The 26184-nt window shown below is 41.3% G+C and overlaps 2 protein-coding genes across 38 annotated transcripts in view; one reads left to right on the forward strand and one right to left on the reverse strand.

Annotated features, from left to right (window-relative positions):
- Positions 1 to 26184, forward strand: part of PAPLN (papilin, proteoglycan like sulfated glycoprotein) — a 112086-nt gene that overhangs the window by 43416 nt on the left and 42486 nt on the right. The window lies entirely within an intron of this gene.
- Positions 1 to 26184, reverse strand: part of NUMB (NUMB endocytic adaptor protein) — a 190603-nt gene that overhangs the window by 4497 nt on the left and 159922 nt on the right. For 21 of the 36 annotated variants that reach the window (XM_055360854.2, XM_004055410.5, XM_019009715.4 and 18 more), the window contains 5 exons: positions 18560 to 18634; positions 13026 to 13166; positions 7384 to 7588; positions 4366 to 4659; positions 2643 to 2789 (listed from right to left, as the gene is read on the reverse strand). In XM_055360854.2, the coding sequence (XP_055216829.1) occupies positions 2643 to 2789; positions 4366 to 4659; positions 7384 to 7588; positions 13026 to 13166; positions 18560 to 18634 (862 nt within the window). The remainder of the gene's footprint in view (positions 1 to 2642; positions 2790 to 4365; positions 4660 to 7383; positions 7589 to 13025; positions 13167 to 18559; positions 18635 to 26184) is intronic. The other 15 variants (XM_055360860.2, XM_019009713.4, XM_055360852.2 and 12 more) reach the window with 1 other exon arrangement.

Here is a 26184-nt window from a genome sequence, read left to right on the forward strand (position 1 = left end):
TCTTAGGAGCAGCAAAAAATATCTAACTATTCTAGATATAGCTTAGTCTTTGGCATAATGAAGTACGTATAGCATTTCCCTCTTCTTCACTTTTCCAAAAGGTCAAATTATGTTAACAATAATACTGGTTAAAAATAGGCGAGGCGCGGTGGCTCATGCCTGTAATCCCAGCACTTTGGGAGGCCAAGGTGGGTGGATCACCTGAGGTCAGGAGTTCGAGACCAGCCTGGCCAACGTGGCGAAACCCCATCTCTACTAAAAATACAAAAATTAGCTGGGTGTGGCAGTGTGCACTTGTAAGCCTAGCTACTAGGGAGGCTGAGGCAGGAGAATCACTTGAACCCGGGAGGTGGAGGTTGCAATGAGCCTAGATCACACCACTGCACTCCAGCCTGGGCAACAGAGGAAGACTCCATCTCAAAAAAAAAAAAAAAAAAAATTACTCTTTGTTTCCTCCTCAAAAGTTAAAATGTATATATGATTCGTTATTATGTGCTAGTCATTAAGCTAATATTTTACATGCATCATTTCATTTAATTCTCTCAAAAACCCTACGAGTCTGGTATTATCCCCCTATTACAGATGAGAAATCGAAGTTGGTATGTTTTCATTTGCTTGATAAATTTGTAATTTGCTACACAATTAATTTCAACGTTTTTTGAAGGTTTTCTGTTTTTTTTTTTTTAACTCTCCTGGTAACTCACAGAACATTTTTTTTTTTAACAAAGATTTTTCCCCCCTCTATGATGTTTACAATATCACAAAATACCTACTATTCTTTCCTCATCTCCCCTTATTAAAATCTGCTAACCCTTGTTCCTTTTACTCCAGATACCTATATTATAGTTTCTTCTCCTTAGCCCAGCTCTCAATAACATTCAGTTTGGTGTAGACAAGCACCTTCCCCTGACCTACAATATAATTATATCCTTTTTAGGACTGGACAGCCATGCCTATGGTGTTGGTACTATTTTTTTTTTTTTTTTTTTTTGAGATGGGGTCTCGCTCTTGTCACCCAGGCTGGAGTGCAATGGTGTGATCTCGGCTCACTGCAACCTCCGGCTCCCAGGTTCAAGCAATTCTCCTGCCTCAGCCTCCCGAGTAGCTGAGATTACAGGTGCCTGCCACCATGCCCGGCTAACTTTTGTATTTTTAGTAGAGACGAGGTTTCACCATGTTGGCTAGGCTGGTCTCGAACTCCTGACCTCTGGTGATCCGCCTGCCTCAGCCTCCCTGTTGGGATTACAGATGTGAGCCACTGCACCCAGCCGGTGTTGGTACTGTTTACCTAGAGTTTGTCTAAAAGACTGCCTTTGCTTTTTTGGTGGCAAAAAAATTTTTTTTTTCACCTAGAAACTGGGAGCCCTCTAAAGGCAGGGAAAGGAAACTGAAATATTCAATTTTGCACACTTAGTGCCTTGTAGGCTGGCAGAATCAGCAGAATGCAACGGGTACTATATTCAGGAGGACCTGAGTTTAAATCCTGTCTGTAAGATTTGGGCAATTTACTTATCCTCTCTGAGCCTCTTTTTTTTTTTTTTTTCATCTGTAACACCTACCTCACAGGGTTGTTGTGGGGATTAAATGAAATAATGCATGAATACCTACCACAATGTGGCAAGCAATGTGTAAGTGCTCAATAAATTGTGCCTATTATTACCGGTATTATAAATGTTTGTTAGATGACATGAAAAGTCATTTGGTACACATGACTATGAAGGTTTATTAAAAAGAAAAAGAAAAAGACCCTTGGAGAAAAAGTGTGTAGTTCTTCCAGTAGAAGCAGGGCACTATCTCTGGAGTAAAACTTCCGCCGAGCTCTCTTTCAAAAGAAACGGAGAAACAGCAATTATAGCAGCTCAAATTCTACAAGTCTGTAACTTAAGTTACATAAATTCTTTGCTGACCTCCGAGTCAATATCCACTATTTAGTCAGTATCTCTGAAAACAACTTTTAACTCTTCAATGCCACAAAGGCAAATTTTAAGACACTTGTTATAGAAGATGAACTAAAGAGCTCAAAGGAGTGCCTTTTTCTTTATTAGCCTCTTTGACAGGGCAGAGACTAGGTGAGTCCAGGGCTTCTCAACGTTGGCACCACTGACATTTTGGGCTGGATAATCCTTTGTTGTGGGTGCTGTCGTCTACACTGAAAGATGTTTAGTGGCATTCTTGGCATCTAACCACATGCCAGTAACACCCCCAACCCCCAACTTGTAAAGCCCCAAAATGTCTCCAGACAGTGAAAGACAAACTTTGCCCCGGTTGAGAACCACTACACTAAAGAAAGCATAACCTTTGAACCAATTCTATGACTACTGCTTTTGGGAAACTGGATGGGTATGCTGATCCTTAACAGTCAAGTGGGAAATAAGGCAGTAGGTTGGGACTACAGAAATTGCTTATAGAATGGGGTGAAAGATGGGCACATGCAGAATGACAAACACAGACATCTTAGAAAACAGGAAGGGCACAAAGACATCGTCGAATAGAGAAATCAATGAATCTAAGACATCAAATAGAGAAATTAATGGGTCTGACCAGGCCTTGGGAAGCTCAGGATGCCAACTTACAGTTAGTGAGCTGTGTACTAAAAGTACTGGTTGTAAAGAGAACAGCTGAGCAGGTCAGAGGGCACCAACCTTGGAAGGTAGGAGATTGTGGTGCCACCACTGTCACTGGTTTGGTCATCGGAGCAGATGAGAAGGGGTCCTCAGGTGTGCTGAAGGCACTGGTGATCTGTGAGCACAGGGAGCTGATGCTCTCTGCCTCCCCTTCTACCTCTGGCACTGCAAGGCAAACAGAAAATGGCTCCAGACAGAAAAATGGAATAATCCTGAAATTTGACAGTATGATGCAAGCTGGCATTTTATACTGTATCTCCTGTTTATTTAAGAAAAGGCTCAATTAACTGTATGGCGGGGCTACAAAACCAGTTTCAAAAAATTTGCTGGCCACAATTTCATTGGCTTTTCAGATGGGAAAGTATAAAATGTCAACAATTAATGTACTAAGGCACATCTTCCTCCCTTACAAATCCCCAAATTTCTTCATTTCTTCTTCTTATAACACTGTTGGGAATCTGTCCTTTTTGTGCCAAGATGTTCAGCTAGCCAGATCTTTATAGAAGACATCTGCAACCTGTATGCCTTCCAACGTGTTCTCAAGACTGTGATCTGAATTAGGTTCTGGAGCCTTTAGTAATTCTGTCAGGAAAATGGGTTCAAGTCTGGGCACTAGTGGATGCTTAGTGCTTTTCTCTGTAACAAACTATGACAATGTCATCAATCTCATTTTTCTCCAAAGTCTCCAGTACTAAGCATATGATCTATGATAACATGAAAAAGTGAGCAGAGGTGTAGGATGCTAGGGCCTTTATTCTTAATACTGACTCTAGGATACTTCTGTATCACTGAGGAAGCTAATTATGTGTGCTAAAGCTCTGTTTGCTCATCTGTAAACAGAATAATAGTTTTTATTCCCTGTCTGCCCTAGAAGGAGACTGAACTGAAATGAGGTACCTCAGCTGAGAACTGAAAAGACCCTCTGTAATCATCTAGTCCAACTATTCTTTAGGCCTAGTTTCATCTGTCAGATGAACTTAACTCTCTGTACTTTTATACCATCAGTAGGAATGGCCTATTGAGACGGTTTCCTCATATTTTGTTATAGCAATGGCTTGACATGTCTCAGAGGGAAGTAAAATAGAGCCCAACAAAAGCACTGACCAGATCTAATACTTTAGCTACAGATTTTATGACGAGGATAGACCTATAGAGGTTGGCATAGCTGTACAGAGGCCACACAAAGGCCTGTGAGACGGTTCTGAAAGGTAATGAATACTTGTGAACAAGTCCACTGTCTGTGATGAACAACAGATCTTAGATGTACACGAAAGACCTGTCTAGAGTTTCCTCCTTATGGAGCCAACCAGCCAGAAGGACAATGAGCACATATCCATTTCTTCTGCTGGTAATGCTATGTGTTTCTAAGGCCTCTTTAATTAATTCCCTGCTGGGTCCCAAATGGCAGAATAAGAATAGAAACTTGAGACCCTTGATGTTTGGAAGCAGGTTGGCTGAAAGGCAGTGAATGCACTTACATCGGGACAAACCACAAATCTTATGGCTTAGGCTAGAAATTCCACAATGGCTCTGCTGCCTGTTTGTTGAAGAGAAATTATGGATTCACATCCCCCTCCATGGACCTTAGTTTTCCCACTATGGGAAATGACAAAAGATACAACTATCAACGAACCTCAGGGAAAGAGGAATGCCTAGTTTAATGGGATTAGTGTCTTCATGGGAAGTGATGAGAATGCTTCAGTGCTCGAGTACCCAGTGAGTCAGGTAGATGCTACATTACCTGCATTTTTAATGGGGAAATCAGTCTTCCTCTGCATAGTGGAAGGCAACTCATTGATGCGTAGGGATAGTTGGCGTTTAAAGGGTGACATCTTCTGGCTAAGAGCAGGAAAACCTCGGAAAGAGCCTTGGCGAGCAAGCTGTTCAATTGGAGCATGCCGGCGTGGGATGGCATGAGGATTGTTCATCTCCAGAGAGGTCGTGGCATCAGAAGTAGGAGAGGTGGGAGAGGATGGGGATGGGGCAGTGTTGCCAGGGGCAACTGATGAACCAACGACTATCTTATCTGTTTCAGCTCAAGAAAATAAAGAGAATGAAGACCTTAGCAATGTCTTCAAATAATTTGCGTTTACAGAGCTGACAAATTCGAAAGCCCTCTAGGTCCTTTTACCCATTTCCTTCCCAATGTCTCTTAAAACATAAGTTAGAAGCAGGGTTCGGATCCATTTTTCAGACAGATAAAAGGCTTAGTAACGTACTATATGTCACAAAGCATATCTACTAAGACAGAAATGTTAGATCTTTTATTCTCATTCAGTGATTTATAAATTAAGACTGTGAAAAAGATCTTAAAAACTCAGTTCCTATGAATTCCTAATATGTGGTCTTTTAAAGAATGATTCATGATTTTCAATGCTTGTGTGTTAGGGGAGGAGAACTTTGGGAACTGTAGCATTAGAAAGGTCTAAATAAGCATAAGCTTAACCATATATCTTTGATTAGGTGTCAAAGAATGTCATATATAACAGTCTTTATTTATTTATTTATTTATTTATTGTTTGAGATGGAGTTTCGCTCTTTTTGTCCAGGCTGGAGTGCAATGGCACAATCTCGGCTCACTGCAACCTCCACCTCCCAGGTTCAAGTGATTCTCCTGCCTCAGACTCCCAAGTAGCTGGGATTACAGGTGCACACCACCACGCCCAACTCATTTGGTATTTTTAATACACACGAGGTTTTACCATTGTTGGCCAGGCTGGTCATGAACTCCTGACCTCAGGTGATCCACCTGCCTCCGCCTCTCAACGTGCTGGGATTACAGGCATGAGCCACCACGCCCGACCTAAAGCAGTCTTTAAATCATGCATTTGTGGTTCATTTGAATAAAAGCATGCAGTAGTAAAATTTTGAACTGGATTAAATTTGAGTAAATTTAAGACTGTGGGTACCAGCTGAGTCCCATTCTGATTGTGACAAATCTCAACCAACTCTCACAATCCTTTGTAGATCTTGGGACTCAATCTCTTTGCAGTTGTTGTGCATAACAATGAATATTATTTGGTGGTATTAAAGAACATGCTTAATTAGTGAATAGTCTGAAGATCACTAAAGCATATTAGATAACAGTAATACAGGTTAAATTTTCTAGTACAGATAGCATGATTTTTCCCCCCTTTGGCTTCCTGGTGCAAATATTTACAAGAAATGAAAAAAAATCACTATCAATAATTTCATTTCAAATAAAAATATGTATGCTTTTTTTTTTGGAGGGGGCTTAAGAATTAGAGCTGTTTGGGTCAGTATTAGTCAATGATGCTAACCAAAAGGGCTGGTTTAAGGTCAGGTGCGGTGGCTCACACCTGTAATTCCAGCACTTTGGGAGGCCAAGGCAGGCAGATCACCTGAGGTCAGGAGTTCGAGACCAGCCTGGCCAACATGGCAAAAGTCCATCTCTACTAAAAATACAAACATTAGCTGGGTGTGGTTGCATTCACCTATAATCCCAGCTACTCAGGAGGCTGAGGCAGGAGAATCGCTTGAGCCCAGGAGGTGAAGGCGGCAGTCAGCGGAGACTGTGCCACTACATTTCGGCCTGGGCAACAGAACTACACTCTGTCTCAAAAAAAAAAAAAAACCGAAATCAAACCAAAACAACAACAAAAAAAATGACTAGTTTAGAACTAAAAGGTTATAGTAAAAAAAATTATCATATATATATATTTGTTTGTTTTTAAGAGACAGGGTTTTGCTGTTACCCAGGCTGGAGGAGTGCAGTGGCATGATCACAGCTCACTGTAACCTTGTACTCCTGGGCTCCAGCAATCCTCTGGTCTCAGCCTCCCAAGCAGCTAGGATTACGGATGTGCACCACCAAATATGGCAAAAATTTTTTTTTTTTTTTTTTTTTTTTTTTTAGGGATAGAGTCTATGTTGCACAGTCTGGTCACAAACTCCTGGCCTCAAGTGATGTTTCCTCCTCAGCCTCCTAAAGTATTGAGATTACAGCTGTGAGCCACTATACCTGGCCTCAAAATTATATTAATGTCTATTAGTTAACTTGAATTGTTTGTGCTTGTCTTGTTGGTTTTAACCCTACTTATATACAAGAATTCAAAAGTATTTTCAAGCCCTGTCATTTAGTTCTAAAATATACCCAACTCACATTTATAGACTGCCGACTAACTTGAATGTTTGTACAGGCATTTCTGCTGTGATGCCATGTGTACCTAAATAAAACTCACACTCTATAAAATCACACACTAAATTAAATTAACAGGGCTATAGAAAAAAGAGTTATAGGCTTACCTCTCAAAATCTATAGACTTTTGTGACTAGAAAGCACTAAAAAACAGCAATAATATCATATAAACAGTATTACTGTTAAATCTCTCTGCTAGCATCATAGTCCGTGGATGCTTTGCAGCCTTAAGCCCTGGGACCTCTGCTGCTTCCTTTAAGATGCAGGTACTTGATTCATTTGCTTCTCATAGAGATCAGATGCATCAGAATTAAAAAGGTATTTCAGGATGGGAGGAAGGGGGTAAGAGATGTCTCTGCAGCTTCTTCAACTGCACTCTGATTCCTCAGAGAGCTTACTAAAATGGAGTAAATATTTTTGAAGCCATTAAACTAGCCACTCTAAAGGAAGCGGTTTTTAAGATTTTCAACTTTGTTATAAGGTTTTATATTGCTAAGGGTTCTCTTTGATTATTAGAAAATTTACCCCTGGTAGCTTCAAAATAATACCTTGTTGGGAAAAACTGCATTCCATAAATACACACTGTAGAACAGATTGTACCTTTCTTGGCATCTTGGATTTGTTTCATGATCTCCTCTCTTTCTGCTTGTTCAGTGGCTGTTGTGACACGGAATGATCCTTCTCTTGTAAAAGTGGTCCGACTAGCATCAAAAGTAGCAGTCACTCCACATTCCTTCTCCCGCTTCTGCTTGCGCTCTAAACAGGCTGCAAAAGCACAGCCTACTGCATGGCTCAACCTTTCACCCTGTAAGAGCAGATTTTAAAAGCTTTTCAGAATTACATTACTAACAATTACATACAAATAAGTCCTTTTTTTTGTTTTGTTTTTGAGACAGAGTCTTACTGTTACCCAGGCTGGAGTGCAGTGGCGCAGTCTCTGCTCACTGCAACCTCTGCCTCCGGGCTCAAATACTTCTATTGCCTCAGCCTCCTGAGTAGCTGGGACTACAATCACGCACCACCACACCTGGCTAATTTTTGTATTTTTAGTAGAGATGGGGTTTTGCTATGTTGGGCAGGCTGGTCTCCAACTCCTGGCCTCAAGTGGTCTACCCAATTCAGCCTCCCAAAGTGCTGGGATTACAGGCATGAGCCACCACACTCGGCCCAAATGTCTGTTTTTATGAAAGCAAGATGTTGCAAATTCCAGCTTAAAATTGTTTTAATAGATTAGTATGCCATATTAATTTAAATGAATAAATTTTCTAAGGTAGTGCTTATGATGGTTCAATTCACTGTTACAAGCCTTGGGGTAAAGTGATAACCAGCAACCTGTGCTTTTGCAAGCAGCCATGGAGAACTCTTTATCACTTAGGCTCTGTCATGTCAGCCCTGGCCAACAGCGTAGAAGACTCTATGCAAGGTTTCAAGCCTTGACATGCAAGCTTCTAGTTGCCCTTTGGGGAAGCAGTGGGAATATTTACCAGCCACTTCTAAGAAACTACTGGAAAGGCAAGGCAAATTTCAGGAGCTTAATGCACTGTTAATATGTCTAGGAAAAAAAGGTGCAAACTTAAAACTTCTGATAAACAAATATAATTCCAGTGATTAAAAAGGAATGAGGCTGGGCATGGTGGCTCACATCTGTAATCTCAGCACTTTGGAAGGCTGAGATGGGCAGATCGCTTGAGCCCAGGAGTTTGAGACCAGCCTGGATAACACAGTGAGACTCTGTCTCTACCAAAATAATAAAAAAAATTAGGCCAGGTGCGATGGCTCACACCTGTAATCCCAGCACTTTGGGAGGCTGAGATGGGTGGATCATGAGGTCAGGAGCTCGAGACCAGCCTGCCCAACATGGCGAAACCCCGTCTCTACTAAAAATACAAAAATTAGCTGGATGTGGTGGCAGGTGCCTGTAATCCCAGCTACTTGAGAGGCTGAGACAGGAGAATTGCTTGAAGTCGGGAAGTAGAGGTTGCTGTGAGCTGAGATGGCGCCATTGCACTCCAGCCTGGGCAACAAGAGCAAAACTCCGTCTCAAAAAAATAAATAAAAATCAAAATAAAGGCCGGGCGCAGTGGCTTATGCCTATAATCCCAGCACTTTGGGAAGCTGAGGTGGGCGGATCACCTGAGGTCAGGAGTTCGAGACCAGCCTGACCAACATGGAGAAACCCTGTCTCTACTAAAAATACAAAATTAGCCAGGCATGATGGCGCATGCCTGTAATCCCAGCTACTCAGGAGGCTGAGGCAGGAGAATCACTTGAACCCAGGAGGTGGAGGCTGCAGTGAGCCACGATCGTGCCATTGCACTCCAGCCTGGGCAACAAGAGCAAAACTCCGTCTCAAAAAAAATAATAATTAAAAAAAAAGAAAAAAGAAAAAGAAAAAATTAGTTGAGTGTGGTGGTGGTGTGTGTCTGTGGTCCTACTTGGGAGGTGGGAGGATCACTTAAGCCTACAGTAAGCTGTAATTGTGCCACTGCACTCCAGCCTGGGTGACATAATGAGACCCTGTCTCAAAAAACAAACAAACAAACAAAACTAACAATGAGACAAAAGCTTTGCTGTCTCCCCTTTCTGAATCCCCCCTCTAAGCAACCCTCCTCATTTATGGCCCTCAGTGCTTTTAGGTTTTCCCCCATACCCTTCCTATCTTCCTCTAGCTCTAATTCCCAACTCTACCTCCCAACCAAACACAGGCAAAAGTGAAAGCATGTTTTCATCCACACTGTCTACTTATAAAAGAATTAAGCAGATAAAACTGATTTGTGTATGGGAGGAGTGGAGGACGTATATAAACAAAACACTGCTTTATATAGATACACTGGATTACCCAGAGTCAATTTAATAAATTCAATGGATGATTTTTAGCAGGGTTAGCAGGGTTATTTTAGACCATTTTGCTAATTGTGGAATAAAAAAGCTAGAGATGGTACAATAATTGTTGGCATCATTCACAGTGAGAAGAGATATTTGGGAACAGGAAGTCTTTTGTGGTGTTCTCAAAATCACACCACGTAGGCAGCTGCTCCTACACATGGCTCTGAACAAGTCGTTTCACTGGATTTTGCATGACAGTATTAGTTATCATAAGGACAGGTAAGGTTTAAAATGCTTTATGTCGCTAAGATTTTACTACCTTTGACTACTTTTTACTTGTTAAAAATTTTTAAACTTTTTAAAAAAACTTTTGACTACTTATTTAAAGACTGATAGAATTACTCTATGAATCCACATGAGTTTCCATCTAACTTCCCAGTAGGACGATATTAGGCCAGATGTTAAAGCATGAAACAGGAGTACTGAAAGATTCTTAGAATGTGTTTGCATTTGAACGCAGCTCTATTATAAGGACAGAGCTACAGGTCAAGGAAGCTTGCTTATTCTTTCTCCTAGGCCTAGGGCAGAAGTTGTTGAAGAGTGACCTCATCCCCAACCAACGGCATCATCTGGGAACTTTTAAGTGCAAATTCTTAAGTACCAACCCCAAACTCGCTGAATGAAAAACGCTGGAGATGGGGCCCAGCAATCTATGTTTTAAAACAAGTCCTCCAGGTGATTTTGATACAGTAGAACTATTGGCCTAGGGGATTCAAACAGCCTGCCGGGCCACGATTTGACAACAAAATGGTTTTTAAATTAGTATCTGGAAACTCTTGAACTCCAGATTTTTAAAGTGTAGTGATAGCAAAATATACCAAGTTTGTGGTTTACTTAGGGTCTGAGAAACAGAGGACAAAAGCATAGTTTTGTTACTTCAACTCATTTCAAAGCACCTGTGTCAAACCAATGAAGAACAGCTTACACAATATTCGCTAAAATTTTTGGAGTAAAGTGGGCCAGACCCTATGCTAAGTGTGCTTATAATCATTATCCAATTTAGTATTCACAACCACTTTCTCCATTTATAAAAGTGTATACCAAGACAGAGAATGTTAAGTAACTTGCCCCAAATCCCACAGCTAGTAAGAACCAGAATCAGAACTGAAACCCATATCTGACTCAGAGCCTGAGCTCTTAGCATTTGTTTACACCAATGTCTCAAAGATCTTTAAACAATTTTGGTCAATTTTTAGAGCATGGCCACTACTTATCTTCCAGATTAAACTTTGGCAAGAGCTTTACTGACCTGTAACCTTCATGAATGGCTATACTGCCTATTCTGTCTCGACACTTGCTGTACATACAGTTTGAGTATCTCTTTTCTGAAATGCTTGGGACCAGAAGTGTTTCTGATTTTAGATTTTTTTCAGATTTGGAATATTTGCATTATACTTAACAAGTTGACATCCCAAATCTGAAAAGCCAAAATCCAAAATGCTCCAATGAGTATTTCTGTTGAGTGTCATGTCGGTGCTCAAAAAGTTTAGAATTTTGGAGCATTTCAGATTTTCAGATTTGAAATGCTCAACTTATAGTAAAATCATTGTCATTTAAAAGAGACTTGTCTTTCATGTTAAAATTCTGGGTAATTTACAGAAAGAATGAAATTATTCTCTATTTTAAAACAAAACTTCTATCATGCAACAATTTCTAGCGTTGTTCATTCTACCGTAACTTAGTATTTCTGTTTAGTTTTTTGTTTTTTGTTTTTTTTTTTTTGAGATGGAGTCTTGCTTTGTCACCCAGGCTGCAGTGCAGTGGTGCAATCTTGACTCACTGCAACCTCTGCCTCCTGGGTTCAAGCGATTCTCGTGCCTCAGCCTCCTGAATAACTGGGATTACAAGCACCAGCCACCACAGCCGGCTAATTTTTGTATTTTTAGTAGAGACAGGGTTTCATCATGTTGGCCAGGCTGGTCTTGAACTCCTGACCTCAAGTGATCTGCCCACCTCAACCTCCCAAAGTGCTAGGATTACAGGCGTGAGCCACCGTGCCTGGCCTATTTTTGTTTTATTTTTGAGATGGAGTCTTACTGTCGTCCAGGCTGGAGTGCAGTGGTGCAATCTTGGCTCACTGCAACCTCTGCCTCCGAGTTCAAGCGATTCTCCTGAGTCAGTCTCCCAAGTAGCTGGGATCACAGGCATGCGCCACCACACCTGGCTAACTTTTGCATTTTTAGTAGAGACAGGGTTTCACCATGTTGGCCAGACTGGTCTTGAACTCTTGACCTCAGGTGATCTGCCCACCTCGGCCTCCCAAAGTGCTAGGATTACAGGTGTGAGCCACCATGCCCGGCCAGTATTTCTTTTTTCTTTTTTTTTGGACGGAGTCTTGCTCTGTCACCCAGGATGGAGTCAGCGGCACAAATCTCAGCTCACTGCAACCTCCACCTCCCGGGTTCAAGCGATTCTTCTGCCTCAGCCTCCCGAGTAGCTGGGACTACAGGCATGCACCACCATGCCCAGCTAATTTTTTTGTATTTTTAGTAGAGACGGGGTTTCACCATATTGGCCAGGCTGGTCTTGAACTCCTGACCTCGTGATCCGCCTGCCTCGGCCTCCTAAAGTGCTGGGATTACAGGTGTGAACCACCGTGCCTGGCCGGTATTTCTGTTTTTATAATAGTTGAAAGTATACTCCAACTCAGTTTTGTTTTTTTGTTTTGTTTTGTTTTTAGAGACAAGGTCTCACTCTGTCACCCAGGCTGGACTGTAATGGCACGATGACTCACTGTAGCCTCCAACACCTACACTCAAGTGTTCTGCTCACCTCAGCCTCCCAAGGCATGTAGAATGTAGCTAGGACTACATGCATGTGCCACCATGCCTGGCTAATTTTTTCTTTAACTTTGTAAAGATGAGGTCTTGCCATGTAACCCAGGTTGGTTTCCAACTTGTGGTCTCAAGTGATCCTCCCGCCCTGGCCAAAGTGCTGGGATTATAGGGGTGAGCCATCAGGCCCAGCCAACTTCTTTCATTTGTGGTAGTCTCTTTGCAAATACATTTTTAATACCATACTCATATATGTTAGCAAACAAATACATTTAAGAACCCTGAAAATACTTCCAATAATTAAAAGTTTCAAATAAAGTTTAGCAACCACTATCATCAGACCATTTTTACCTTCCTTTAATCATCTTTGGTTTCAGCCAATCATTTTGTTCAGTGAGTTGCAACTCCTGGGGTTACACCAAGAGTGTGAACTATTTGAATAAAAGGAGCTGAAAGTAGGCTAGTTTAGGCACTTCCAAGTACTTGTTAAAAATGTAGTAGAAACCGCTTGGCTGAGCAAACCCAGAAAGAGCCCAGCTAACTGAGAATACTCATCATGAAATACATATTTGTTGGACTCACTGTGTCCTTGACAGCCATGAAGCAGTGACAGATCCAGCGACGAGTGGTGCCATCACGACATATGTAAGAAAAGGCTCTATCAAAGTTCCTGTCTGGGGCACAGAAAGAAACTTTCTCTATCGTCTGGTCAACTATGAGGTCCTAGAAAATACGACACACAAAGAAAGAGAAGACTTATGAGGTTATCTGAGCTTCTCAGAACACAGGATGTTCATTTCATGATGCACAATCCTTACATCTGATACAACTAGGCTATGGAATAGCTAGATCTGTGTCCAGCAGTTTAAATACTGAGAATTGGACTCAGCAGACATCCCAAGAGGCACTTTGCCCAGATACCTCTCTCAACTACATGTTCTAAAGCATATGCTTGTTGATTCTAGTTTTACATCTCTTTCATGGTAGATTCCACATTCAACAATATATGTAAATCAGTATCTTTAATCCTTTGGGTAAAAAAAAAAATCCTTTGGGTTTATTTCCAAATATAAGCAAATACATATAATAGTCATGTTTATGCTAACTTCGTTACACAATGAACACTACACACACATACACACAGTTCTGCACCTTGCTTTTTTACATTATATATACCCGATCCAGTGAAGTTACTTCAGATACTGTATTTTTCAGGTGTGGAATTTCCACTTCTTTTTCTTTTCTTTTTTTTTTGGACAGTCTCACTCTGTCACCCAGGCTGGAGTGCAGTGGCGCGATCTTGGCTCACTGCAACCTCTGCCTCCCGGGTTCAAGCAATTCTCCTGCCTCAGCCTCCCAAGCAGCTGGGACTACAGGCGTGTGCCACCACGCCCAGCTAATTTTTTGTATTTTTAGTAGAGACAGGTTTCACTGTGTTAGCCAGGACGGTCTCAATCTCCTGACCTCATGATCCACCTGCCTCGGCCTCCCAAAGTGCTGGGATTACAGGCACGAGCCACCGCGCCCAGCCATTTGTTTCTTTTTCATAGTTTCTATTCTCTGCCAAGATTTCTATCTCTTCATTCAACATGAACATATTTCCTTTCTGTCACTGAGTATAGTTATAATGCCTGCTATACACTGTTTTCATTTCTGTTAAGGTAGCACTCTACTTCAATGTACCATTTTCTGTACTAGTTGTGGTGATGCTATAAACACAAAACAATACAATGATTCAAATACAAGAGACATTTATTTCTTGGTCAAATAGTGAAGGAGGGTATTTAAAATCTGTCTGCTAATTCCAACATCTGAGTCATCTTGAAGTTGGGTCTTTATTGATTGTTATTTTGATGAGAATAAGTCAGACTTGTCTGTTTTGCTGTAGCTGAGTAACTGCATTGTAGTCATTGTGAATGTTGTATGTGGAAAGAATGGATTCCGTTACATTCCTTGGAAGTGTTATGTTTTTGGTTTTATCAGGTAGCTAATTTGATTATACTTAAATGGAAAACTCTTTTGAACAGCACCTCAGACATCAGGGTGTTTTTGTTCTTTTTTTGAGACTGTCTTGCTCTGTCATCCAGGCTGGGGTGCAGTGGCGCAATCACTGCTCACTGTAACCTCAACTCCTGGGCTCAAGCGATCCTCCCGCCTCAGCCTCCCGAGGAGCTAGGACTACAGGTGCATGTTACCATACGTAGGTAATCAAATATCAGTTTTTATATCCTTAGTTGGGCTATTTGGAGTCTGCCTTGAATCTACATGGCTAAAGGGTCAGAGATTTGGGCAGAATTTATGAACAGAATTTGGGACTACTCCTTTTTGGCTTACTCATTTCCAGGATTCTCTTTTTACTTTCTTTTTTTGAGACAGTCTTGCTCTGTCGCCCAGGCTGCTGGAGTGCAATGATGCAATCTCAGCTTACTGCAACCTCTGCCTCCCAGGTTCAAGTGACTCTCATGCCTCAGCCTCCCAAGTAGCTGGAACCATAGGCACGCACCACCATGCCCAGCGAATTTTTTGTATTTTTAGGAGAGACAGGGTTTCAGCATGTTGGCCAGGATGGTCTCAAACTACTGGACTCAAGTGATCCACCCGCCTATGGCCTCCCAAAGTGCTGGGATTACAGGTGTGAGCCACCACGCCCAGCCTCTCTTTTTACCTTCTAGTGGCTACTGTTGCCTCAAATTCTGTCTTCTGCACTTTAGGAGGCTGAGGTGGGTGGATCACTTGAGGTCAGGAGTTCAAGACCAGCCTGGCCAACATGGTGAAACTCTGTCTCTACTAAAAATACAAAAATTCGCTGGGTGTGGAGGCGGATGCCTGTAATCCCAGCTATTCAGGAGGCTGAGGCAGGAGAATTGCTTGAACCCGGGAGGCGGAGGTTGCAGTAAGCCGAGATTGCACCATTGCACTCCAGCCTAGGCGACAGAGCCAGACTCCATTAAAAAAAAAAAAAAAAAAAAAAAATTCTGTCTTTTAGTTTTTAAGACCTAAAGACTAAGTGTTTCTCACTGAAGTTAGAGCTACCCTATATGGTACAGACTAGGGCCTATCCTTAGGCTAGAAGCTGTGAAATGGGAAATCACTCAATACAATTTCCTTCTTCTAAGTGTCAGCTTTTCTCTAGAATCTATCCGCTTTGGGTTATTTTCTAGTGCCTTCGAATAATTGGGTTATTTTGTTTAGAATTTACAGTTGTTTGCTAGAGGGTCAGTCCAACAGAAGCTCTATTTAGCTATTGCTGCAAGTGAAACACACTGAAGAGTCATTTTAAAACTTGTTTTTCTAATTTTTTTCTTTGTAACATAAATTTCATTTCCATTCACATTTCCATCTACTAGTTCAATTACATTTCCATTTGCAATTCATTTATCTCTTCTTTTTTTTTGATACAGAGTCTTGCTCTGTCGCCCAGGCTGGAGTGCAGTGGCGCGATCTTGGCTCACTGCAAGCTCAGCCTCCCAGGTTCATGCCATTCTCCGGCCTCAGCCTCCCAAGTAGCTGGGACTACAGGCTCCCGCCACTACGCCCAGCTAATTTTTTGTATTTTTAGTAGAGATGGGGCTTCACCATGTTAGCCAGGATGGTCTCGATCTCCTGACCTCGTGATCTGCCCGCCTCGGCCTCCCAAAGTGCTGGGATTACAGGTGTGAGCCACTGCGCCTGGCCATTCATTTATCTCTTTTTCTAAGAAACTAAGAGTTACTATACTCAAGTAGGAACACTAGGCCAAGTGCAGTGGCTCACACCTGTAATCCCAGCACTTTGGGACGCCGAGGTGGGAGGACTGCTTGAGCCCAGGGGTTCAAAACCAGCTTGGGCAACATAGTAAGACCCCATCTCCAAAAAAAAAAAAAAAAAAAAAAAATTATCTCAGCCTAGGAGGCTGAGGCTGCAGTGAGCTATGTCTGTGCCACTGTACTCCAGCCTGGGTGACAGTATAAGGCACTGTCTCAAAAAAAAAAAAAAAAAAAAAGGTAGGAACACTATCAGAATCAAGATAGACATGAGTTGAGAGGTGGGATAGCAAGGCAATCTGACAGAGCTTCTTGCTCAAAGGTTAAGGGCTTCAGATTTCAGCTTCTGTTTCACAAAAATTTGTGCAGATCATGGCATGGTGTTATCACCAATACTGATCCCAATATGGTATTAGTTCCCGCTTATAGTGAAATACAAGGTGGGAAGATGGTCCCAATGGTGACAAGCCACCAATGACTACTAATTACTACTATTCAGTGTGGAAAAAACTAAACTAATGAATGCCAGTGGTGTAAGTAGCCACAAGGGGGGCAATATCACTTTCCAACTATTGTATAAAACAATTAAATACATAGCTTTCAAGTATAACAAATTTCATCCAAACACTAATGAAAACTACACAAGTTCCAAAAAATAATTAAAATGATCACTGTTTCCAACAGTAATGTACTAAAAGTGAAGACTATTGCTTCTCTTGAACTTAAAAAAAAGTATGCAATGTAATAAGGTCAAATAACTAAAATGCAGCTATATTAAACCACTTGAAATTTACCAGGCAAGTTGCCTATCAAAACTGCTTTTTACCTGCCAGACTTTCTCCCCTTTCAGTGGCATCTGAATTTTTTTTTTTTTTAATTATCTTCTTGTTAAATTTCTTCCTGACTTTAGGTATTCTAGGAAATTTTAATTAATAATTAAATGTACTTATATAACACCGTATGCTTTCTAGGGGTAGAGCTGTGTGTCTATTCTTATTTAGGCATTTAGGATCACTGTCTCTCAAATGCAAAATGGTACCTATGATTTGAGATATTATTTGGATTCTAAGTAAATGTTAACCAAAGAGCCATTCACTAGTCCTTAAGATGTCACTTAAATTGAGTTTTGAGTCAAAAGCCAGGTTAATTAGTTCAAATATCATTTTCTTAAAATAGTGTTTTCTTCAGAGCAAGAAGAAATTTCAGATGTGGAGTCCCTCTTTTTTTAATTTTAAAATATGGTAAAAGGATAGTCTATCATCTATTATATCAAATTTGTGAGAGTGGAAACTTATTAAAAAATATATAAGAACAAAAATAGGCCACGAGCGGTGGCTCATGCCTGTAATCCCAGCACTTTGGGAGGCCAAGGCGGGTGGATCACTTGAGGTCGGAAGTTCAAGACCAGCCTGACCAACATGGTGAAACCTCATCTGTACCAAAAATACAAAAATTAGCGGGGCATGGTGGTCTGTGTTTGTAAACAGCTACTTGGGAGGTTAAGGCAGGAGAATCATTTGAACCCAGGAGGTGGAGGTGGCAGTGAGCTGGGATCATGCCACTGCACTCCAGCCTGGGCAACAAGAGTGAAACTCCATCTCAAAAAAAAAAAAAAAAAAGAACTCAGATCTTAACACTAAATGCTAATGCTTAGTATCTTAGACATGCTATGTCATGTAGAACAAAATGTTGAGAGAATACTATTTCTCATAAAGTAAATGAGTAACTAAAGTGGTTTCCTGAACGTTAAATAGTCTCTCAGGAGATTGTACTTTGGACTAAGTGGAAGGATAAAGCTTCAACAATATAATACCCTTCAACAGCTTAAGGGTATTATATTTGATCATTAGAGATTTTAAAAAACATATGAGCAGTCCCATTTAAGCTTGTAAGAATCTTACCTTAGGCCAGGCGTGGTGGCTCACTCCTGTAATCCCAGCACTTTAGGAGGCTGCCGGTGGATCACCTGAGGTCAGGAGTTCGAGATCAGCCTGGCCAACATGGTGAAACCCCGTCTCTACTAATAATACAAAAATTAGCCAGGCGAGGCTGGGCGCAGTGGCTCATACCTGTAATCCCAGCACTTTGGGAGGCCGAGGCGGGCGGATCACCTGAGGTCGGGAGTTCGAGACCAGCCTGACCAACATGGAGAAACCCCATTTCTACTAAAAATACAAAATTAGCTGGGCATGGTGGCACATGCCTGTAATCCCAGCTACTAGGGAGGCTGAGGCAGGAGAATCGCTTGAACCTGGGAGGTGGAGGTTGCGGTGGGCCGAGATCGTGCCAGTGCACTCCAGCCTGGGTGACAAGAGTGAAACTCCATCTCCAAAAAAAAATAAAATAAATCAAAATCAAAATAAAGAATCTTACCTTAGTTTTTTCATCCACAACTCTGAGTCCATCTGCTGAGACCCACAGAACTGCTTTAACTGCTTTCTTTCCAGTCTTTTAAGAGAAACCAAAAAGGGGAGGGGGAGATACACATATATAATATTAAAAAAAAGTCATCTTCCACAGAAAACACTGACTCTGCCTTCCAAAAGTCACAAGTACAGATGGAGTCCAAGTTCAGGAGTGGTGCCCAAACCCAGATACTCAAACCAAACTGCAGAAACATTCAGGAAAAAACAAGCCAAAGCCATTATTTTAGAAACACAATGCAAAACAATAAGATAAAATTAAGTAAAAGGGAAGTAACAGATGGAATAAAAACCAAGATATCACATTCCATAAAGGGCAAAGAATTCATAACTAGATTCTTCACCCATTTAAAAAAATCAACCAAGAAAACCAGAGTCAGATAATTATTAAATACATAAGGAGTTACACCACAAGTAGCGTCTACAAGTGTATTTAGAGCAGGAAGTAACATGTCTAAATTGAGATGTTGACCATTCTACTATCCTATGACCCCCAGTATGTTATAGCAGGACCCTTAGTCACCTGAAATTTTCACGTTAAAAACACAGTAAGTCTTCATTATTCTATTAACAGTCTTTAAAAAGCCATTATTTGTTCTCTCAGAGTTAACACAGACATTTTTCCTAATAATTTTTTTTTTTCTTGAGACAGAGTCTCACTCTGTCGCCCAGGCTGGAGAGCAGTGATGCGATATTGGCTCACTGCAACCTCCCCCTCCTGGGTTTAAGTGATTCTCCTGCCTCAGCCTCCCGACTAGCTGGGATTACAGGCGCCTGCCACCATGCCTGGCTAATTTTTGTATTTCTAGTAGAGACGGAGTTTCACCATGTTGGCCAGGCTGGTCTGGAACTCCTGACCTCAAGTGATCTGCCTGCCTCAGCCTCCCAAAGTGCTGGGATTACAGGTGTGAGCCACTGTGCCCAGCCTCTAATAATTTTAGAGACGAGGTCTCACTGTGTTGCCCAGGCTGGAGTGCAGTGGCTATTCACAGGTATGATCATAAAGCATTACAGCCTTGAACTCCTGGGCTCAAGTGATCCCCTTGTCCCAGCCCCACGTGTAGCCAGGACTACAAGTGTGCACCACTGTACCCAGCCTTGGCTTGGTTTTTAATTTGACATTAAATGCATGGAGACATTTTGGGGACACAGGAAGATTTAAAAACTACTGAAAAAATAATTTTCTTTTTATTGGCTCAGAAAATACTTTTTGGCACGTGAGAATCACATGAGAACAAGCTGATGCATAATTCCTCCTGTGATGGAATGTAATAGTAATTTAACAGTGTCCTTTCTTTTTAACTGCCTCAAGGATACAGCAAAATAAAACAAAAGCAATATGAAGGCTGAGAATAGGTATCAGATTATCATAAAAAGTATAGATCAAAAGGAATCTGGTGCTAAGGTTGGCGCAGCAGCCTCTAGAAGCGACAAGGGAGACTTTTAGAACTACCATTCTCCTCTATAAGTGATCCAAGCCCAGGAAAACTTGATATGAGGACATGGCCTTACTGAAATAACCTGTGATCCACTCGGCCTCATCATCTCCACCACCACCATAAATTTGATGAGTGCCTATAATATGCTAGCCAGTGGAAATACCTGGAAGGTTACTGAAAGGCAACAATCAGACAAAAAATAAAGAATACCGTAGGTAAATGCTACAGTAGAGCTGAGAACAAGGTACAATGATGTCAGAAAAAAGGTATAATCAAATCTCTTTGTGGAACTGGGGAAGGTTATACAAAGAAGACTGAACTGGGTGCTGGAATAATTTTTCTTGATGCTTAGGTAGGGGTAGGGAGACAGGGAAGTAACAGAGGTACTGGACATGCCAGGCAGAAGATACAGCAGTACAGGACATGGAAGCAAACAACATGGCAAGTCTGGGGCTCTATAAATATTTCAGTATGGCTTGGTAAGTAGACTTGGCAATGGGAAAGGTGTAATGGGAGATAGAATAGGAAAGGCCTAATAACGGAAGGCCTTCTATTCCTGATAAGGACTTTGATCTTGATTCTATGGGCAATTAGAAGCTACTCTGTAAATATTATTACAATGAATTGAATTTAGGTAAAGGAGATTAGCCTTGGTAGTATGGGTATGCTTCATCCAATCAGTTGAAGGCCTCAAGAGCAAAAACTGAGGTTTCCTGGAGAAGAAACCCTGCCTGAGTTTCCAGCCTGTTGGCCTGCTTTACAGGTATCAGACTTGCCAGCCTGCCAGCCCCTACAATCACGAGTGAATTCTTAAAATAGATATGTATATATGTCATATATATGTCATCGATATGACATGTCATATATGTGATATGACATGTCATGCATGTGACATGACATATATGTCATGCATGTGACATGACATATATGTCATGCATGTGACATGACACATATGTCATGCATGTGACGTGACACATGTCATGCATGTGACGTGACACATATGTCATGCATGTGACGTGACACATATGTCATGCATGTGACGTGACACATATGTCATGCGATATGACACCTATACGTCATGCATGTGATACACCTATACGTCATGCATGTGACACCTATACGTCATGCATGTGACACCTATACGTCATGCATGTGACACCTATACGTCATATATGTGACACCTATACGTCATATATGTGACACCTATACGTCATATATGTGACACATATACGTCATATATATGACATATCTCCTAGCAGTTCTGTTTCTTTGGAGGATCGTGATACAGAAGTAGAAGTTAGACTAGAATGGGTCGAGAAGTAAATGAAAGGCAAGAAGAGTCTACAAGTATTAAATACTTTTTTTTACAAAGCTTTTCTATAAAAAGGAGAGCTGCAGGGCAATAAGACACAGGCAGAGGATCAAGGGAAGTCTATAAGAATTGTGATAAACTAGCATGTTATACTTGAAATAGAATGGGCTTTGGATTAAGACAAATATGAGACTGAATTCAGCGCTACTATTCATAAGCTAAGAAAGTTATGTAGCCCACTGAGCTTCCATCTCTTCATCCGTAAAATATTTGTAGTTTGTTAAAAGGATTAGAGATTATATACAGTATCTGGAATTTAAATAGGGTAACAATTAGTAGCCATTATCATCATTATATTATTAATAAACTTTTAAAAACCTCTCCCAATAGTAAAGCAGAATTCTTAAAAGAGTGATACACATTTTCAACAATGACATCCTCTTCATGTGCTGAATGGGAAAAGCCAGTGGAACAATGGAAACGGAAGGCCCAAGAAAAAGAGAAGAGTAATTTAGAGAACAAAGTCCAGCAAAATGCAGGGTGAGATGGGGCTAGAATACAAGTTTTAGACAGGAGGAGAGATGTCCATTCCTATGAAATGGAGGCATAAAGTGAGGCCGAGTAGAGATGAAGACAGATTTGTAAAGGAGGGAGTAGCAAGTGGAGGAAATTCACTCTGGAGAACCATAAATTCATCTGTGAATTTATGGTTTTAATTTACCTGCTTTACTTTGCTGGGGAGAGGAAAGACGACAGGCAGAGTAAAATATTAAAGATTTAGAACAGTAGTATGGAGGCAGTCTAGCACAGTGACTAGGAACCAAGCTGTTGTTTGGATTTGAATTCTGGTTCTGCAAGTTACTCCTAGTATGATCAAAGGCAGGTTTAATTTAACTTCTCTATGCTTCACTTTCTACACCTGTATAATGATGTTAATAATCTCATATACCTCATAGGGTTACTGTGAAGATTAAACGAATTAATGTATACGAAAGGTTTAGAACAAGGACGGTCGTATAATTTATTCTACAAACTGGGAACCCTTTGAAAATGAAAGAGATGACTCGTCATTTACATTAGGTATATCTCCTAATGCTATTCCTCCCCCCTCCCCTCACCCCACAACAGGCCTCGGTGTGTGATGTCCCCCTTCCTGTGTCCAAGTGTTCTCATTGTTCTAGAACTTAAAGTACAATAAAAAAAGAGAGATGACTATTAAAACTGATAAATGGGTGTTATAATAGGGCTGTTCCAGGCAAATTGGTAGAAGAGTCATTCACCAGCAACAGTAACTGCTCATATTTAACCAACCCTCATGTAACATTTAGTATTTTGCTGGAAGGTAAGCTCCATGAGGGCAAGGTTTCTTCCCTCTATCATTCACTGCTGTATCCCTGGAACTTGAACAACACCTGGAACAGAGTAGCAGTTCAAGAAATATTTGTTGAAAGAAAAAATACGCTAAATATCTGTTGTAGGAAACAGGAGACAGCTGACCAGTGATATACAACATTGCCAAATGGCACTGACAATCCTAAGATATTTAAATTTGCAGTTTAATCAATCTGCTCATTGTATAATTGTAGCCTGCAGTGTTCAGTATCTGAAGCAACAGATAGGACTACTTCAAGGTTGGAAGACTGAAGAAGCGAAAAATAAAAGGTCAGTTTAGAATGGGACTGTTCTCCAGTTAGTCTCCTTACAATATTCAGGGAAATGTAACATTTTCTTGGCCCAATTATATGCTTGTTTGTTTGGAGACAGGGTCTTGCCTTGTTGCCCAGGCTGCCATGCAAGTGGCACAGGACAGCTCACTGCAGCCTTGAACTCCTGGGCTCCAGTAATTCTCCCACTTCAGCCTCCCCAGTAGCTGGGACTACAGGCGTGCACTACCATACCCAGCTAATTTTTAAACAATTTTTTGTAGAGACGGGGTCTTGCCCTGCTGCCTAGGCTGGAGCACAGTGACATAATCATAATTCACTGCAGCCTTGAACTCCTAGGCTCAAGCGATCCTCCTGCTTTAGCTTACCAAAGTGCTGGGATTACAGGTGTAAATCACCACACACATCCCAATTATATGGTTATAAAAACATGTGTGGCTGGGTGTGGTGGCTCATGTCTGTAATCCCAATACTTTGGGAGGCCAAGGCAGGTGGATCGCTTGAGGCCAGGAGTTCGAAACCAGCCTGGGCAACATGCTGAAACCCCATATCTACTAAAAATACAAAAAATTAGCCAGGTGTGGGGGCATGTGCCTGTAATTACAGCTACTCAGGAGGCTGAGGCAGGAGAATTGCTTGAACCTGGGAGGCAGAGGTTGCAGTGAGCTGAGATCACGCCACTGCACTCCTGCCTGGGTGACACAGCGAGACTCCATCTCAAAAATAAAAAAAAATAAAAAAAATTAAAAAATTGTGCTTTTTGAGATAGGCCTTAATAATTTTATAGTACTGTACTAATGTATCAGTAAGGAATCATATTTGTCATATTTCATGGCCTCTGATCTCTCTGAAGAGGGGAAGAAAACAGATAATACGAATTCTTGTATTTGTTCATACTTTTGGGTGTGGGTTCTTGTACACCATTATAGTTTGCCACATTATAGTTATTTAAGTCAGGTACTGAAATATTAATGATTAGAGATGCCTGTAGCTGAAATTAAGCCCAGGCTTCCTCTCACAAATTCTATAGTTGCAATACTTCCACATTTCTTTTTTTTTTTTTTTTTTTTTTGAGACGAGCCTTACTCTGTCGCCCAGGCTGGAGTGCAGTGGAGCAATTTAGGCTCACTGCAACCTCTGTCTCCTGGGCTCAAGTGATTCTCATGCCTCAGCTTCCCGAGTAGCTGGGATTACGGATGCACGGCCCCACACCCAGCTAATTTTTTTGTATTTTTTTTGGTAGAGATGGGGTTTCGCCATGTTGGCCAGGCTGGTCTCGAACTGACCTCAGGTGATCCGCCCACTTTAGCCTCTCAAAGTGCTGGGATTACAGGCATGAGCCACTCACTGCACCTGGCCAATACTTCCATATTATTTGTAAACTTGAGTCTTTCATTCTTTTTAAGAAAAGAAGATAAACATGGCTGAGAGAAGACTGTCTGCCCTAAAACTGTCTACTTGAAATCAGTACCCTAGGCGATCAGGCCACAGTTAACTAATCAAAGGACTGAAAAAAGACAAAACTACATTAAGTATCAAATGTAGAATTTACATACAGGCCGGGCACAGTGGCTCACGCCTATAATCCCAGCACTTTGGGAGGAAGCCAAGGAGGGTGGATCACCTGACGTCAGGAGTTCGAGACCAACCTCACGAACATGGCGAAACCCCGTCTCTACTAAAAATATAAAAATTAGCCGGGTGTGGTAGCAGGTGCCTGTAATCCCAGCTACTCAGGAGGGTGAGACAGGAGACTCCCTTGAACCCGGGAGGTGGAGGTTGCAGTGAGCTGAGATCGCACCATTGCACTCCAGCCTGGGCAACAGAGTGAGACTCCATCTCAAAAAAGAAAGAAAGAAAGAAAAAAAAGAATTTACATACATCTTAGTGGCACAAACACCTCTTTAAAAAGACAACATGCTGGCCAGGCATGGTGGCTCATGCCTGTAATCCCAGCACTTTGGGAGGCCAGGGCCAGTGGATCACCTGAGGTCAGGAGTTTGAGACCATCCTGGCCAACATGGTGAAACCCCGTCTCTACTAAAACCACAAAAATCAGCTGGGTGTGGTGACACGCGCCTAGAGTCCCAGCTGCTCTGGAGGCTGTGGCAGGAGAATTGCTTGAACCCAGGAGGCAGAGGTTGCAGTGAGCCAAGCAAGATCACACTACTGCACTCCAGTCTGGGTGACAGAGTGACACTCCATCTCAAAACCAAAAAACAAAAAACAAAAAAAAACATGCTTCAGGAACTACTAAAAATGTAGAAGTGGCAACACAGATGTTCAGACATTCAGAATTATTTTATCATCGCTGCTCTAACACTTTCTACTTTAATAATAATTTCAGTTATAGGTAGAATTCACACTGACAAATGTTATCATGAAAAAGTTTCACAATAAAGACAAAAATCCTTTTTTTTCAAAGAAAACCAATCTAACATGGACAGAACTTTAGTAACTTGGAATTTAAATTGGTGAAATCTGAGCAGAAGGATCAAGCTAACCAAAAGTAAAAAATGAAAGTATAACTTTCTCAAGTAATTACTCTACACTATAAATATCCAGCTTAGTATTTTAAAATTATTATCTTCTTTAAAACCTTTTATTATGGGTAGATATAAACCAATATAGCAACTAAGCAGGTTCTGACACTGAAGAAAATAGCAACATACAGTGGATCTATTACAAATTACTAAATCAGGAAACTTGTACCAGAAGAGAAATGCACAGGTAATCTTAACACGAAAAAAATCGGTGAAGGAACACAAAATGGAAAATGGCACAGAAATAGTAACAAGCTCAGCACACTGTAAGATGACTTTCTCCTAAATATAAAAGCTACGTACAGTAAAAGGCAACTGAAATAACCAATTGCTATCTACCTATCTCCAGGCTTTTTTTGTTTCTTTAAGTAGAAACCACTGTTTCTTTCTTTCTTTTTTTTTTTTTATTAGAGACAGGGTCTTATTCTGACACCCAGGCTGGAGCACAGTGGTGTGATCACAGCTCACTGTAGCCTCAAACTCCTGGGCTCAAGTCATCTACCCACCTCAGCCTCCTGAGTAGCTGGGAGACCACAAGTAAGTACCACCACACCTGGCTACTTTTTTATTTTTATAGAGATGGGGTCTTGCTATGTTGCCCAGGCTGGTCTCAAGTT

The sequence above is a fragment of the Gorilla gorilla genome, chromosome 15 (assembly GCF_029281585.2).
Source record: "Gorilla gorilla gorilla isolate KB3781 chromosome 15, NHGRI_mGorGor1-v2.1_pri, whole genome shotgun sequence".
Lineage (NCBI taxonomy): Eukaryota > Metazoa > Chordata > Mammalia > Primates > Hominidae > Gorilla > Gorilla gorilla.